Genomic DNA, 13,514 nt, shown 5'->3' with positions numbered 1-13,514 from the left:
TGTAAACTTCATACCACACTGTCAGTTTTTGTTTCACTGAAGCTATAGACTTACAAATAAACAAAAAATGTGGGGAACATATAGGAGCTGAGGATGACTTTCAGCTAATAGCCAGCAAGAAACTGAAGCCCTTAGTCCCAGAGTTGCAAAGAAATGATTTCTGCTAACAACCTGAGTGAGCTTGGAAGGGAACCCTCCCTGAGCTGAACTTCTGATGTGAATTGAGTCCTGGCCCACATATTGATTGAACCTTTGAGACCCTAAGTAGGAGACCCGGTTTAAGCCACATCTGAACTCCTGACCCACAGAAACTGTGGGCTAATAAATGTACACTGTTTCATACCACCAAGTTTGTGGTATTCTGTTTCATGGCAAAAATAACTAATACAAGGAGATGGCATAATCATATAAAGAAGAGCTTAGTATATTGGCATTTTCCTTACATTCTGAACATAATAAAATATTGACAATTAAATCTTGTATCTAAACTACATAATATTTAAATGATTGAAATGACTTCTAAGGTTCTGTGGCTCTCCAATTTTCTGAGTGCATGAATTGAAATTGTCCTCACTTACCAGTGTTTGATTAAATAAAGCAAGTTGTTTCTGCCAGTCATCCACTCGAGTTTTCAGTGGACCAACGTAACGTGATGAGGCAATGGTTGCAATGTTGATGGTGCTGTCATCAAGAAGGACCTTTAAAGAAAGACGAAAACATGCAACATCATGTGTTTGTGCTCTCAATGATAATACAGATATTTAATCCCAAGAGTCCACTTAGAAGCTTTTTGAATAAATAGCTTAGTACCACCTACTGTTTCCTACCCACCCACTTCCCTTCCTTATCCACTTTATCATGATATTCTCTCAAAGGTCACCGAGAAGAGAACTTTTTATTGCCAAATCTTAGCTGTTTCTGTAATTATTAATGGCACATGTTTCTGTTTGGCTCAATACTCTTTTCCTCACTTCCCCTACTTTTAGGTATCTGGTATCTTCTTTATACCATTTGGTCATGCAGGCTTTTATTTCTCAAAGTACTCAAAACTTGCAAAATTAGCTGTCTCCTCTACCAATGAAACATCACTTTCTCTCAATTATCTTGAGGAAGAGGGAAACTGAACTCATTCACAAGAAGCTCAGAATGACTACGAACAGTGTTCCCTCTACCTTCTTCCCCTACTTCCCCCCACCTCACACTACAGCAACCCTCACAAGACATGTGCATTCAAAAAATGTGTCTGTGAATCTAAAGGATTTTAATTGCTTTATTTAAGTTGTGAATTTCTTGAGAACAGAAGTGCCACCACCTAGCACCACTTGGCCTCATCCTGCCTGATTTTCATCTTGGGTCTGCTCTGCCATCCACTGCCCAGAGTGACATCTGGCCTTACTCTTCCAACCTACACCCAGCAAAGCCATTGCATCCCTAGTTCTGACCTGGGTACACCCTAATGGGCCAGGGCTTTGCTTTTTATATTTAGGCCATAAGACACAGATCCTTTGGTTAAACAAAGGTGCCCTTGGATTTTAAGTCACGAAGAATATTCCAAAAACATGGATTAGATTTATTTTCTTTTGTTATTCATAGAGTATGGCCATCTATTTCCCATCTCAAAAAAACTCAAGTGAACCTAGTTTCCTAGTGTGCTATGAATCTGAAATGCTTGTTCATGTTTTGTTTTGTTTTGTTTTGTTTTTTGCCTCATTTAAATGGTTTGAAATGCCCTTCATTCTCATCTGTGTCTGTCAAATCCCATTTACTCCTTCAAGTCCAGCATGTCTTGGCTGGTCTAGGAAGGGTTCTCTGATCACTTCAGCCATAAATTATCCCTGGCTTTTCTAAATTCCTCAACAGTTAACTGCAGGATCATAATTCACACACACACACACACACACACACACACACACACACACGACATATATATGCGCCATATTTATTGCTTTGCTAGATACTTCATGTACAAGCATTCATGTCATTTATTCATATTCATATTTTGCCTTTCCAAATAGATTTTTTCTTATTTAGTAACTCTCATATTTCATTTCTCCATCATAACCTCCTACAGAAGATTCAGGGGTAGGTCTGACTTAAAAAATCTTTACCACAGGTTTTCAATAACTCAGTTACCCACCTGTATGTCATCTGTGCCACCCAGGATAAACACATCTTTGGAGTCACGGTGAGGGAGAACGATAAATTCAGTTGTTTTCCAAGAATCTTCCACCTTAGAAATAATTCAAATCTTAGAATACCTAAATTCATTTGTGTTTAAGCACTCAATAAATGTATGTAGAATGAAATAAATGAAGATGGGCATTGAGGAGGGCACCTGTTGGGATGAGCACTGGGTGTTGTATGGAAACCAATATAACAATAAATATATTTAATAAAAAAAAGAAATAAGTGAAAAATCCATAATTATCCCATTCTCCTCCTGACTGCCTTTAAAACTCAATATTTTCTTCTTGGTTAAAGCATACTGATAAGCTAAATTTTATTGACAAACATTAATACCTAAGAATAACTTGTGATACCTTAATGTGTATCCTTACCACTTTATGCTTTAATATAAGGGAAATATCAAAAAACTATAAGGAAAATATTTTTTTACACAGGTGATTTGTAGGTATGTGTGTATTTTTAGGATAAGGAGGTAAGTAGCCTAAGTAGGGAAGTTTCTTCAATGTCTTTTGTAGCATTTCACAGTTTTGTTTTGTTTTTTTTAGTAGTTTGAAAGATAATGTATTTTGCTATAAAAGATCTTCCTTGGTATGTGGTTTTTTAAATAAGCATGCCAATTTCAAACTTCGTTGTTAACAAGTTCCTATTGGGCTTGAAGCTAAGTGGAAAGAGGATATTGATAAAAGTGCTGATGATAATGATAATGATAATAAATGTAGGGAAAGAACAGAAAGATGGCTGATAATGAGAGGGTGAAAGCTGCAGAGTTGAAAAATCCATCTAGATGAATCAAAAGTTGGTGATCTTCATGCTGAATATGAAAACCTTTATATTCCCTGATCTTGAGAATACATATTTTTCAGGTTTACCTTTTTAAGAATTATTTCTAAGGCAGCTTCTCCAGAAGCCTGTCCAGAAATGTCCTGGATTTCTTGGCCAAAATCGAAAACATGCAACTCAGAGAGCTTCTCCAAGGTTAATGGAATGTCAAGGTCCACTAGGGTGGCGTCAACTGTTTGTTCAATAGCTGTCCAATGTCTTGGCTTCAAAGTTGGATTCCTCAAGTCAATGATAACTGGAAGCTGGAAAGCAAACACTCTCAAAGGCACCTTGCTTTTTATCTTAAAAACATAGCTCAAGGCTTCTGGTTTCAATTCAGGAATGTAGAGAATTGGAATGAACACTACTTACACTCTTACAAAAAGAAATATCTGGACAAATGAAAAATTAATGACTTCTATCAAGCCCACCAAAAAATTAAGGTTGCAGGGCAACCAACAAACTCAAATTTGGGGAGAGATTGGTTTCTCTACAGCAAAAAAACAGGACCTGAGAATTTGCTTACCAAGGACAGATGCCTTGGGTTGCCATTTAAGCTAGTAAGAAGATTCAGCTAAATTTCACAAATAAATTGCTAAAGAGTGAGCGTAGGGTAGCATGAGAGTGTGAAGTCCCTGGGGGCTACAAATATAGAGGTGTTCACAGGGAAGAGTGGGGAGAATCCTAAGAAAGCCTACCTGATGGTACTGGCTGGGGAAGGAAAATAACAGCTACTATTATAACTCTAACCAACCCATTTCTCCTAGTTTCTTTATGGAACAAAAGACTTAATGTCAGGGAAGTGAGCAACAAACACTGTCATTTTAAACACTGGTAATAACCCATTGTAGATTTCTGTATATAACTGGAGAAACAGAACTGGAAAAATAAAAGCTCTACTCATGGGGAATAGAAAGAAATACATTCTAGGCTCATTACTACAGCTAGAGGAGGGGCAGGAACACCTGTGAAGGTCAGAAGTCTAAGCACAAGGGACTTAGTGCCTTGCTAAGATAGAGGCTTAATCAGCACATGAGGGAATGCCCCTCCTCATCTCTCCCATCAGGCTAACAAATATTGAATAAAAATAACAGTACAATACAGACTGGTTAGCTGTAAAATACAGATTTTCTCTGGGGACAATAAAAAGGGAGGACCCAAGGTCACAGAGAAACAAAAGTTGAAAAAATAATCTTTGGCAAACCATAAACACAAGTTATCAAAAGAATAATTCGAAGGCTGTAATAGACTAAGGGTAACCATAGCAACATCAAACCTCAAATCCAGCCCAACTCCTTACTATATTTAAGATAGCATGCCATACAAAAAGCCAAGTAGAAGGAAAGACATAAAAATTATTTACTCTAGTATCTACTGTACCATATAAGATGTTTGCCTTTCAATAAAAAATGTAAGAAGTGTATAAAAAGTGAAGATAAACATACATTTAAGAGACAAAGGAAATAGAAAGATAGGATACACACAATGTTGAAATTAATAGAGAATTCAAAATAACTGTAATTAATATGTTAATGGCTCTAGTGGAAAAAGTAGGCAACACACAAGATCAGATGGGAAATATCAATAGGAAGGGTGAAGCTATAATTACAAATTAAATAAATGTTAGAATTGAAAAAGGCAGCAAGAGAGACAAAGAATGCCTTTGTTGAGCTTGACACAGCCAAGGAATCAGTGAATTGGAAGATAAGTGAGTAGAAATTCCCCAAACTGACACATGAGAAAAAATAGTGAAAACAAAAGAAACCCAAGCAACCAAAAACAAAAACCAAAACCACAGGACGGAACAGAACATCCAAGAGTTAAAGGACAGCAATCAAGTGGTCTAAAATATGCAATAGAAATCCCAAAGAAAAAATAATGGCCGCATTTTTTTTTCCAAAATTAAAGACAGACGCCAAACCACAGATCCAAGAAACTCAGAGAATGCTAAGCAGGATAAATGCAAACTGTAAACAATGACAACAACACATACCTGGGCATATCACATTATATAATGACAAAAACTAAGAAAACGAGATCATCTTGAAGGCAGTCCAACCAAAAAATACTTATTATCTACAGAAGAACGGGGACAAGAACTAGAGCAGATTTCTTGTCAGACCATGCAAGCAAGAAAGCAATGAAAGGACACTTTTAAATTGCTGAAAGAAAAAACAAAACCTGTTGACTTAGAATTATATATCCAGTTAAATTATCATTCAAAATAAAGGATAAAGACTTTTTCAAAATGGAAATTTAGGGAATTCATTGTCAGCATACCTACTCAATAAGAAATATTAAAGGAAGTTCTTCAGACAGAATGAATATGCTATGAATCAGAATCTTAGATCCATACAAAGAAATGAAGAACACTGGAAGTGGAATAGAGGCAAAATAAATTTCATTTTGTTTCCTATTTTTATTGTCCTGAAAGATTATGATATAAAATAAATTAGCAGCAATATATCATGCTTACAGTACATGTAAAGGTAAAAGTACAAAAAAAAATGAAAATGATGGGGTACAGCAAAGGGACACAGAAGTCAACTGAGAGAATCTTGATGGCCAAAGTGGTAATGATTTAAGCAAACAATAAATAATGTAGTATTGCATTATATATTTATTATATTATTATATTTATTATAATCTAATAAAATATATATCCACAAGTTCATATTGACACAAAAACAACTAAATGAATGGATGGATTAGTTGGCAGACAGATAGATAAGCAGACAGAGAACAGACAAATCTATATAGAAGATACAAATGACCAACATCAACAATGAAAAAGACATCACTTCTGATCCCACATACTTTTAAAGGATAATAAAGAAATACCATGATCAACTCTATGTCTATATATACAAAAATACACTATAAAACTCCGCAAGAAAAAAAAGATAACCCAAATAATTCAATATGTATCAAGGAATTCAATTTCTAGTTCAAATCCTCCCAATAAAGAAAATTTAATGCTGCAATGGCTTCCCTGGTGAATTGTGCTAAAAATTTAAAGAATAAATAATGTTAATTCTACACCATCTCCTCCAGAAAACAGAAGAGGAAGACACACTTCCCAATTCATTTTAATGTGCAAAAATCTCCTAAAATTAAAAAGTGAATTTAGTAAGTTCACAGGATATAAGATCAGTATACAAAGGTCAATAGTATTCCTATATAGCAGCAATGAACAATTGAAATTTGAAATTAAAAACAATATTATTCAGGATAACATTAATACTTAGTTATAAATCTAATAAAATACATGCAGAATCTATGTATTGAAACTACAAAACTTCAATGAAAAAAATAAAAGAAGACTTAACTAAATGAAGAGATACGCTGGTAATAGATTGGAAAATTCACTCTGGTTAAGAAGTCAGTTCTCTTCAAATTGATCTATAGATTCAACACAATCCTTCAAAACTTGCCAACAATTTTTTATACATATCAACAACCTAATTCTAAGATTTATATGGAAAGGTAAAGGAATTAGAATAGACAAAACAGTTATAAAAAAAGAACAAATTTGGAGGACTTATGCCTACCTGATTTCAAGACTTACTAAGTATAGTCATCAAGACAGTGTAGTACCAGAGAAAGAATAGACTCAGAACAACAAAACAGAATGGAACCCAGAAACAGACTAAAAAATATTGCCAGCTGACTTTTCGCAAAGGTGCAAGGATGGTTCAATGGAGAAAGGATGGTCTTTTCAAATAATGGTCCTGGATCAAATGGATATCGCTATATAAAGAATGTAAACCTTGACATATATGTCATATTTTATGCAATATAACTCAAAATAAATCATAAAATTTAATGTAAAAAAAAGCGTAAAACTACAAAACTTCTAGAGGAAAATACAGGAGAAAATCTGTGTGACCCTTAAGTTTGGCAAAACATTTTTAGGTACTATACTAAAAAGATAATCCGTAAAAGCAAAACATATAAATTGAATTTTATTCAGGTTAACACAGTCTGTGCTCTGAAAGTCACTGGCATCGCTTCTCGGCCTTTTGGCTAAGATCAAGTGAAAGTCACTGGCAAGGGACTAAAGAGACAAGCTGCTGAGTGGGAAAAAATATTTTCAAGTTACATATTTGAAAAAGGACTTTGATCCAGATTAGGTAAAGAGCTCTTAAAACACAGTAATAACAAAACAAGCAACTAAATTAAAAATTGGGCAAAGAGCCAAACGGATATTTCAGCAAGGAAGATAAAAGGATGGAGGAGAAGCATTAAAAAAAAGATGCTCCACATTATTAGTCACTAGCAAAATGCAGGGTGACCACTGTGAGCTATTCTATACCTTTACCGGAGTGACTAAAATGAAAACCAAGCCACACCACACAAAGCCCTCCCCAATGAGAACAAGTGCTGGGAGGCTGAGGAACAGCTAGAATTCTCACACGCTGCTTGTGGGAAGGCAAATCATTACCTTTGAAATACAACTGGGGGAATTTCTTATAAACATATACATGCACATACTTACCATGCCACCTAGTAATCTCACTCCTAGTTATCTACCCCACTGAAGCAAAACCTCATGTCCACTCAAAAAGCTATACATCACTGTGTATAGTAGCTTATTAATAATCACTTTAAAACTGGTCATAACCCACATGTCTTTCAATGGGTGAATAGATAAACCAATGGCAATAATACTACTCAGCAATAAAAATAAACTGTTGATTCACGTAACAACATGAAAGAATCCTTTTTTTAGATATTCTAATTCACAGAGATTGTACAGCTATCACCACTAATTTCAGAACTACCACTATTAACTACCTATCACTATCTTATCACCCCAAAAGGAAACCCCATACCCATTAACTCTCACCACCCACTTCTGCTTCTCCACAGTGCCCAGTAACCACGAATCTACTTTCTCTTATCTATGGATTTCTCTATTCTGAACATTTCCTATCTATGACACCATATGCTATGTAGTCTTTTTGTGACTGGCTTTTTTCACTTAGTATAATGTTTTCAGGGTCATCTATACTGTAGCAGGTATCAGTACTTCATTCCTTTTTATTACTGAATAACATTCCATTGTATGGATATATTACATTTTGTGGATTGAATCATTAGTTGAAGACATTTGCGTTATTCTCACTTTTAGCTGTGATGAATAATGCCTCTGAGAACATTCACGTGCACATGTTTGTGTAAATATATGTTTTCAATTCTCTTAGATACATGCTTAGAAATGGAATTACTTTTGAGAAACTGCCAAACTGTTTTCCAAAGAAGCGGTACCAGTTTCTAATTCCACCAGCAACATGTAAGGGTTCGAATTGCTCCAGATCCTCACCAACACTTATTATATAATCTATCCTTTCGATGATAGCTATTCTAGTGGGTATGGACTGGTATCTCATTGTACCTTTGATTTGCATTTCCCTGATGGCTAATGATATTCAGCATCTTTTCATATATCTTCTTCAGGGACCTGTCTATTCAAATCCTTTGCCCATTTTAAAGGGTTATTTCTCCTTTTAGTTTTGAATTATAAGAGTGTGTTACATATTCAGAAGATAAGTACCTAGATGCATTTTAAATGCATTTTTCTAAGTGAACACTGACAGACCCAAAAGGCTGTATATTGTATTATTCCTTTTAAAATTCCATTTATAAAATGAAGAACTTTAGGGACAGAAAACAGGTCTGTGGTTGCCTAAGGCTGGGATGGAAGGAGGGGCTGATGACAAAGAACATCAGATGGGAAATTGGGGGGTAATGGAATGATTCTGTAGAGTCCTGTTGTGTTGGGTACATGATTTTACCCACTTGTAAAAACCCACAGAACTATATACCACAAAAAGTGACTTTTATTATATACAAGTTAAAAAAAAATCCACTAGACCTTTGAAGGAATGCAAAATGGAACAAAGACTGTGACAAATAGATTTGTTTACAATTGTACGATATAACCACACGAAGGGCAATGGAGAACAAAGAGGCTGACGTAAGTAACTTTGGAAAAGCGTTTTTACTACATACTGTAAAGTGAAAGAGGGAAAAACTGCAAACACGCTCTTCTTGGGGAAAAACTGCTTCTTGTTGTGCCTGAAGTTTTTCTTACTTTTCCTACCATGTCTTCTTTTAGTCCTTTCTCTCATCTTTTTTTTAAAAATCTAAAACTGCTTAAAAGGATAAAATCATACTCCCTTTCTTTCCCATTTCAAGTACTTGTTTAGCAGCATTAGGCTTCAAAGAGCCAGCTTCACAAACCCACTGCTGGGCTTCTCAACCCTCACATCGTGGCATGTCTAGAAAATGGCATGTGTGTTTGGCCCGGTGGTACAAATGGACAGACTGCACTAGCCTCATCTGGCTGTCTAAGGGCTGAGTGGGTCAGCATCTTCCCATCCCCTCCTGCACTAAGATCCCTAACACAAGGGATGGGGGGGGGGGCGGGGGGGGGGGGAAGCTCTTACTCTGAATGCCCTCCCAGAACCAAGGTATTCAATTCATGATTTGGCCAATTGAAGATAAGGATGCGGTCTGTCTCTGAAAAAATTGAATTGGTCTGTTCTTTCTTTTCTCTCTGCTAAGCTAATTTAAACAGGGGAGAATTCCGGACTTTGGTCTCATTAGCATCAGGTAGTAATGAATGGACTGACCTGGAGTTTTTGAAATAATTTCTACCAAACTTACCTTTTCTTTCATTTTTTCCACCTTACATTTTAGCTGCGGAACTACACTGTTGGGTGGCAAGCCTTTTTCCAATTGAGTCACAAATTTGGCATATTTAGAAACTTGACTATTTAGGACTTCTGGATCCAGGCTGTCAAATTTGGACTATAAAAATTAGAAGAAAAAAAAAGTTAAGACATATGATAAGGGCAACTTTGAAACAGTAAAATTTTTTACTTTACTCAGATTTTCCAGTAGGTAAATTGTTAATCCAAGTTAACTCTATACTTTTGGAAATGGTTTTACTTATTAAGATTGCCAATAGTGTATCAGGCCTCGCTTATTTATTCCTTTCATGTTCTTGTCTCCCACATCATCAAATGCAGTATTACAATCCCTGTAATTTATTCCCGAGAGCTAACTCTTGTAAAAAGACAACTAGCTACTAACTAGAAATTTCTCACCCAGTAGTCTTCTATTATTTGATTATGTACACTTTTAATATATATGATTAAAAGATGTACCCCCATATATACATGTATCTATAAATATACTTCTCAGTTATATAAACAGAGAGACAAATACTGTATGATCTAACATACATGTGCAATCTGAAACAAAACAAAATGAAATGAAAAGAAACATATATAGAGAACAGATTGGTGGTTGCCAGAGGTAGAGGTGGGTGTAGGTGAAATGGGTGAAGGAGTAAGAAGATATAAACTTCTAGTTATAAAACAGATAAGTCACGGAGATTTAATGTGGAGCATGGTGACTATAGTTAACAATACTATATTACATATTTGAAAGTTGCTAAGAGATCTTAAAAGTTCTCATCATATGGAAAAAATTGCCAAAATTATATATGGCAATAGATGGTAACTACACTTACTGTAGTGATCATTTCACAATATACACAGATTATACATTTGAAACTAGTATGTTATATGTATTTATAAACCTTCCTTTTCTTTTTTTCTTTCTAGGTTCAATACTTCCTTTCTGTCCCCTAATGGGTTTTTTTGTGTGTTTCCTCTGATGAAATCATCCCATTTTTGAAGTTTCTGTTCTAAAGTATGGTGGTAATGAGAAAACTCTCAAGGTTTTTCTTTACTCCTCAGGAACATTTTCTACCTCCGAGATAAGTGATAAAGGAGTTATACAGGAGCACTTAAAATCTTTGATATTGTAGCATATATCTGTTTGTTTTTTGTTTTCCTCACCAAAAGATAAGTTCTGTGAAGGTTTGGACTCTGTCCTTTTTATTCTCTACTGGTATACCCAGCACTTAGAACGCTGTCTGGCAAACATTTTCTGTGTCACTGGTGTTTAACCCAGACATGTGACTTCTAATTATAGGTATCAGCACAAGTAGGCTGAACGAGCAAGTGTAAAAACAATATTTGTAAAGTTGATGGTATTTCTAACATGTCTATATCACATGTAAAAGAATAGATGGTCATCTATTCTCCCTTCTAGAGGGCTGACCCTTATCAAGATTTGAATTTTTGGTAGACCCTAGAAACCAAATTCTATGGTGGCTGTTGGTCCTTGCCCCCCTAATTAAAGTAATTTACTGTTGAGCTCGGAACTCATTACTCTGATTCTATTCCATCACAGTGAACAAAATGGTTTCCTTTGTTGTCAAAAGAAGAACAGAAACCTAAACTAACAAATCTAAAGTGTGTAGATCACAAATAAAATTTTACAATCCTCAAGAACACTTTGGTAGAGTGTATCATGACAACACTGTATTCAGAAGCCACAAAGCAGTTAAGCTTCATGCAGTGAGGTCTTTTGATGCTTCCTTCATTTAGCCTTCTTAAATGGAGGACTCAGGAAGCCTACCTTACAAGAATGCATTCTGCTCTGTGGTATACAGTGACAGAAAGACCTTTGCACATTTCACTGGAGAGCTGATCATGATTCTCATAAAATTATAACATTGTATATTTTACTTAATTAAGACTACTCTAGATTGTTAAAAATCATAATTCATATTATTAGGATTTTAAATTTAATTAATAAAAAATGATTTCAGGATTGAGAGGGTTTTTTTGGTGTGTGTGTGTGTGTGTGTGGTGTGTGTGTGTTTTACCTTTAACCATTCTTGTTGGAGTTGATCCCATTCAGATAAAGAATCCCAGAGCAATTGTTTGAGCTTCAACTCAGCACTAACTTCTTCCAAAGCTTCAAACTTGGATACTTCTATCTTTAAAAATATAATAGGCAAAATGCACTATTTAGTTTTCAGGTATAAAGATCTTATGTTACCCTCCTATTAGTAATTCTTGATATAGTGACACTTAGCAGAATGTGGGTGGGTCCTAAATGGGGAAAGAAAAAGAGAGATAGAAACAAATGAAAAAAACAAAACAAATCACACACCCCATGTATGTTCAAATTTCCAATTGAGTGAAAAAATATGACGTTTTATATTTCCTTAAAACTTAAATATTCTGCAAAAACATAAATATTATGAGTACCATGGGCATTCTTTTTCAAGTTGGATCATACATGCCTGGCCTTTTTAGGAAAACAAATGAGTCTTCAGAGGTACTGATTTTCTTTGGGGCATGTATCCCTAGATGACAGAAGACAGAGATGTCTGTGAAGTAGCTGGTGGAGGGGCTGGGGAGCTTTAAGATGGAAAGAACAGTCTGGTTTCTTACTTCCTTCTGACCCTGTGGGCTGTATATGAACCCCATAAAGAAAGACTGCAAGAAAATCTGAAGAAGCTGTTTTCATGAGAAGTGTATTAAAACTGACTTGGCTTAGAAGTGGGCAAACCCCCAGGGGGGGTTGTTTGCACAGAAACTGAGCCCTGTGATAAGCTAAGGCTTTGAATATTCCATCCAACAGCAACAGAATACACATTCTTTTCAAGTGTACATGGAACATTCCCCAGGACAGAGTATATGATAGGCCACAAAACAAGTCTTAGCAAATTTAAGATTAGAATCATACCAAGTATCTTTCTCAAACACAATAGTGTGAAACTAGAAATCAACAAGAGGAACGCTGGCAAATTTACAAGCATTTGGAAAATAAACAACATACTCCAGACCAACCAGTAGGTCAAAGGGGAAACCAAAGAGAAATTAAAAAAAAAAATCTTGAAACAAATGAAAATGGAAACACAGGATGTCTAAACCTCTGGGATACTGGAAAAGCAGTTTTGAGAGGTAAGTTTATAGTGATACATGTGTATATTGAAAAAAATGGAAAGATCTTAAACAACTTTACACAACAAGGAACTTGAAAAAGAAGAACAAACTAAGCCCAAAATTAGTAGAAGGAAGGAAATAAAGATCAGAGTAGAAATAAATGAAATAGAGACTAGAAAAATAGAAAAGATCAAAGAAATTAAGAATTGGTTTTTCAAAAAAGATAAACAAAATTGACAAGCATCCAACTAAACTAAGAAAAAAAGATATTATACTCAAATAAAATCATAGGAAATACCATACCTGATACCACAGAAATACAAAGGATGATAAGGGACTACTATGAACAATTTTATGGCAGCAAACTAATTCAGTTAAAAGAAATGGACAAATTCCTAGAAACATATAATCTACCAAGACTGATTCAGAAAAAAATAGAAAATCTAAATAGACCAAAAACAAATAAGGAGATTGAACCAATAATCAAACACCTCCCAACACAGAGAAGTCCAAAAGCAGATGGCTCCAGGAGCAGATGGCTTTACTGGTGAATCCTACCAAACATTTAAAGAATTAATGCCAGTCTTTCTCAGACTTTTCTTTTTTCTTTTTTTTTCAATATATGAAATTTATTGTCAAATTGGTTTCCATACAACACCCAGTGCTCATCCCAAAAGGTGCCCTCCTCAA

At 35.2% G+C, this 13,514-nt stretch overlaps 1 protein-coding gene across 1 annotated transcript in view; it reads right to left on the bottom strand.

Annotated features, from left to right (window-relative positions):
- Window positions 1–13,514, bottom strand: part of DNAH6 (dynein axonemal heavy chain 6) — a 231,828-nt gene that overhangs the window by 155,822 nt on the left and 62,492 nt on the right. Inside the window, exons 17-21 of the mRNA XM_047854641.1 lie at window positions 11,756–11,869; window positions 9,679–9,822; window positions 3,057–3,269; window positions 2,138–2,230; window positions 579–698 (exon numbers count right to left, since the gene is read on the bottom strand). Of these exons, the coding sequence (XP_047710597.1) occupies window positions 579–698; window positions 2,138–2,230; window positions 3,057–3,269; window positions 9,679–9,822; window positions 11,756–11,869 (684 nt within the window). The remainder of the gene's footprint in view (window positions 1–578; window positions 699–2,137; window positions 2,231–3,056; window positions 3,270–9,678; window positions 9,823–11,755; window positions 11,870–13,514) is intronic.

The sequence above is a fragment of the Prionailurus viverrinus genome, chromosome A3 (assembly GCF_022837055.1).
Source record: "Prionailurus viverrinus isolate Anna chromosome A3, UM_Priviv_1.0, whole genome shotgun sequence".
Taxonomy (NCBI): domain Eukaryota; kingdom Metazoa; phylum Chordata; class Mammalia; order Carnivora; family Felidae; genus Prionailurus; species Prionailurus viverrinus.
This window is presented reverse-complemented; position numbering and strand designations above follow the sequence as displayed.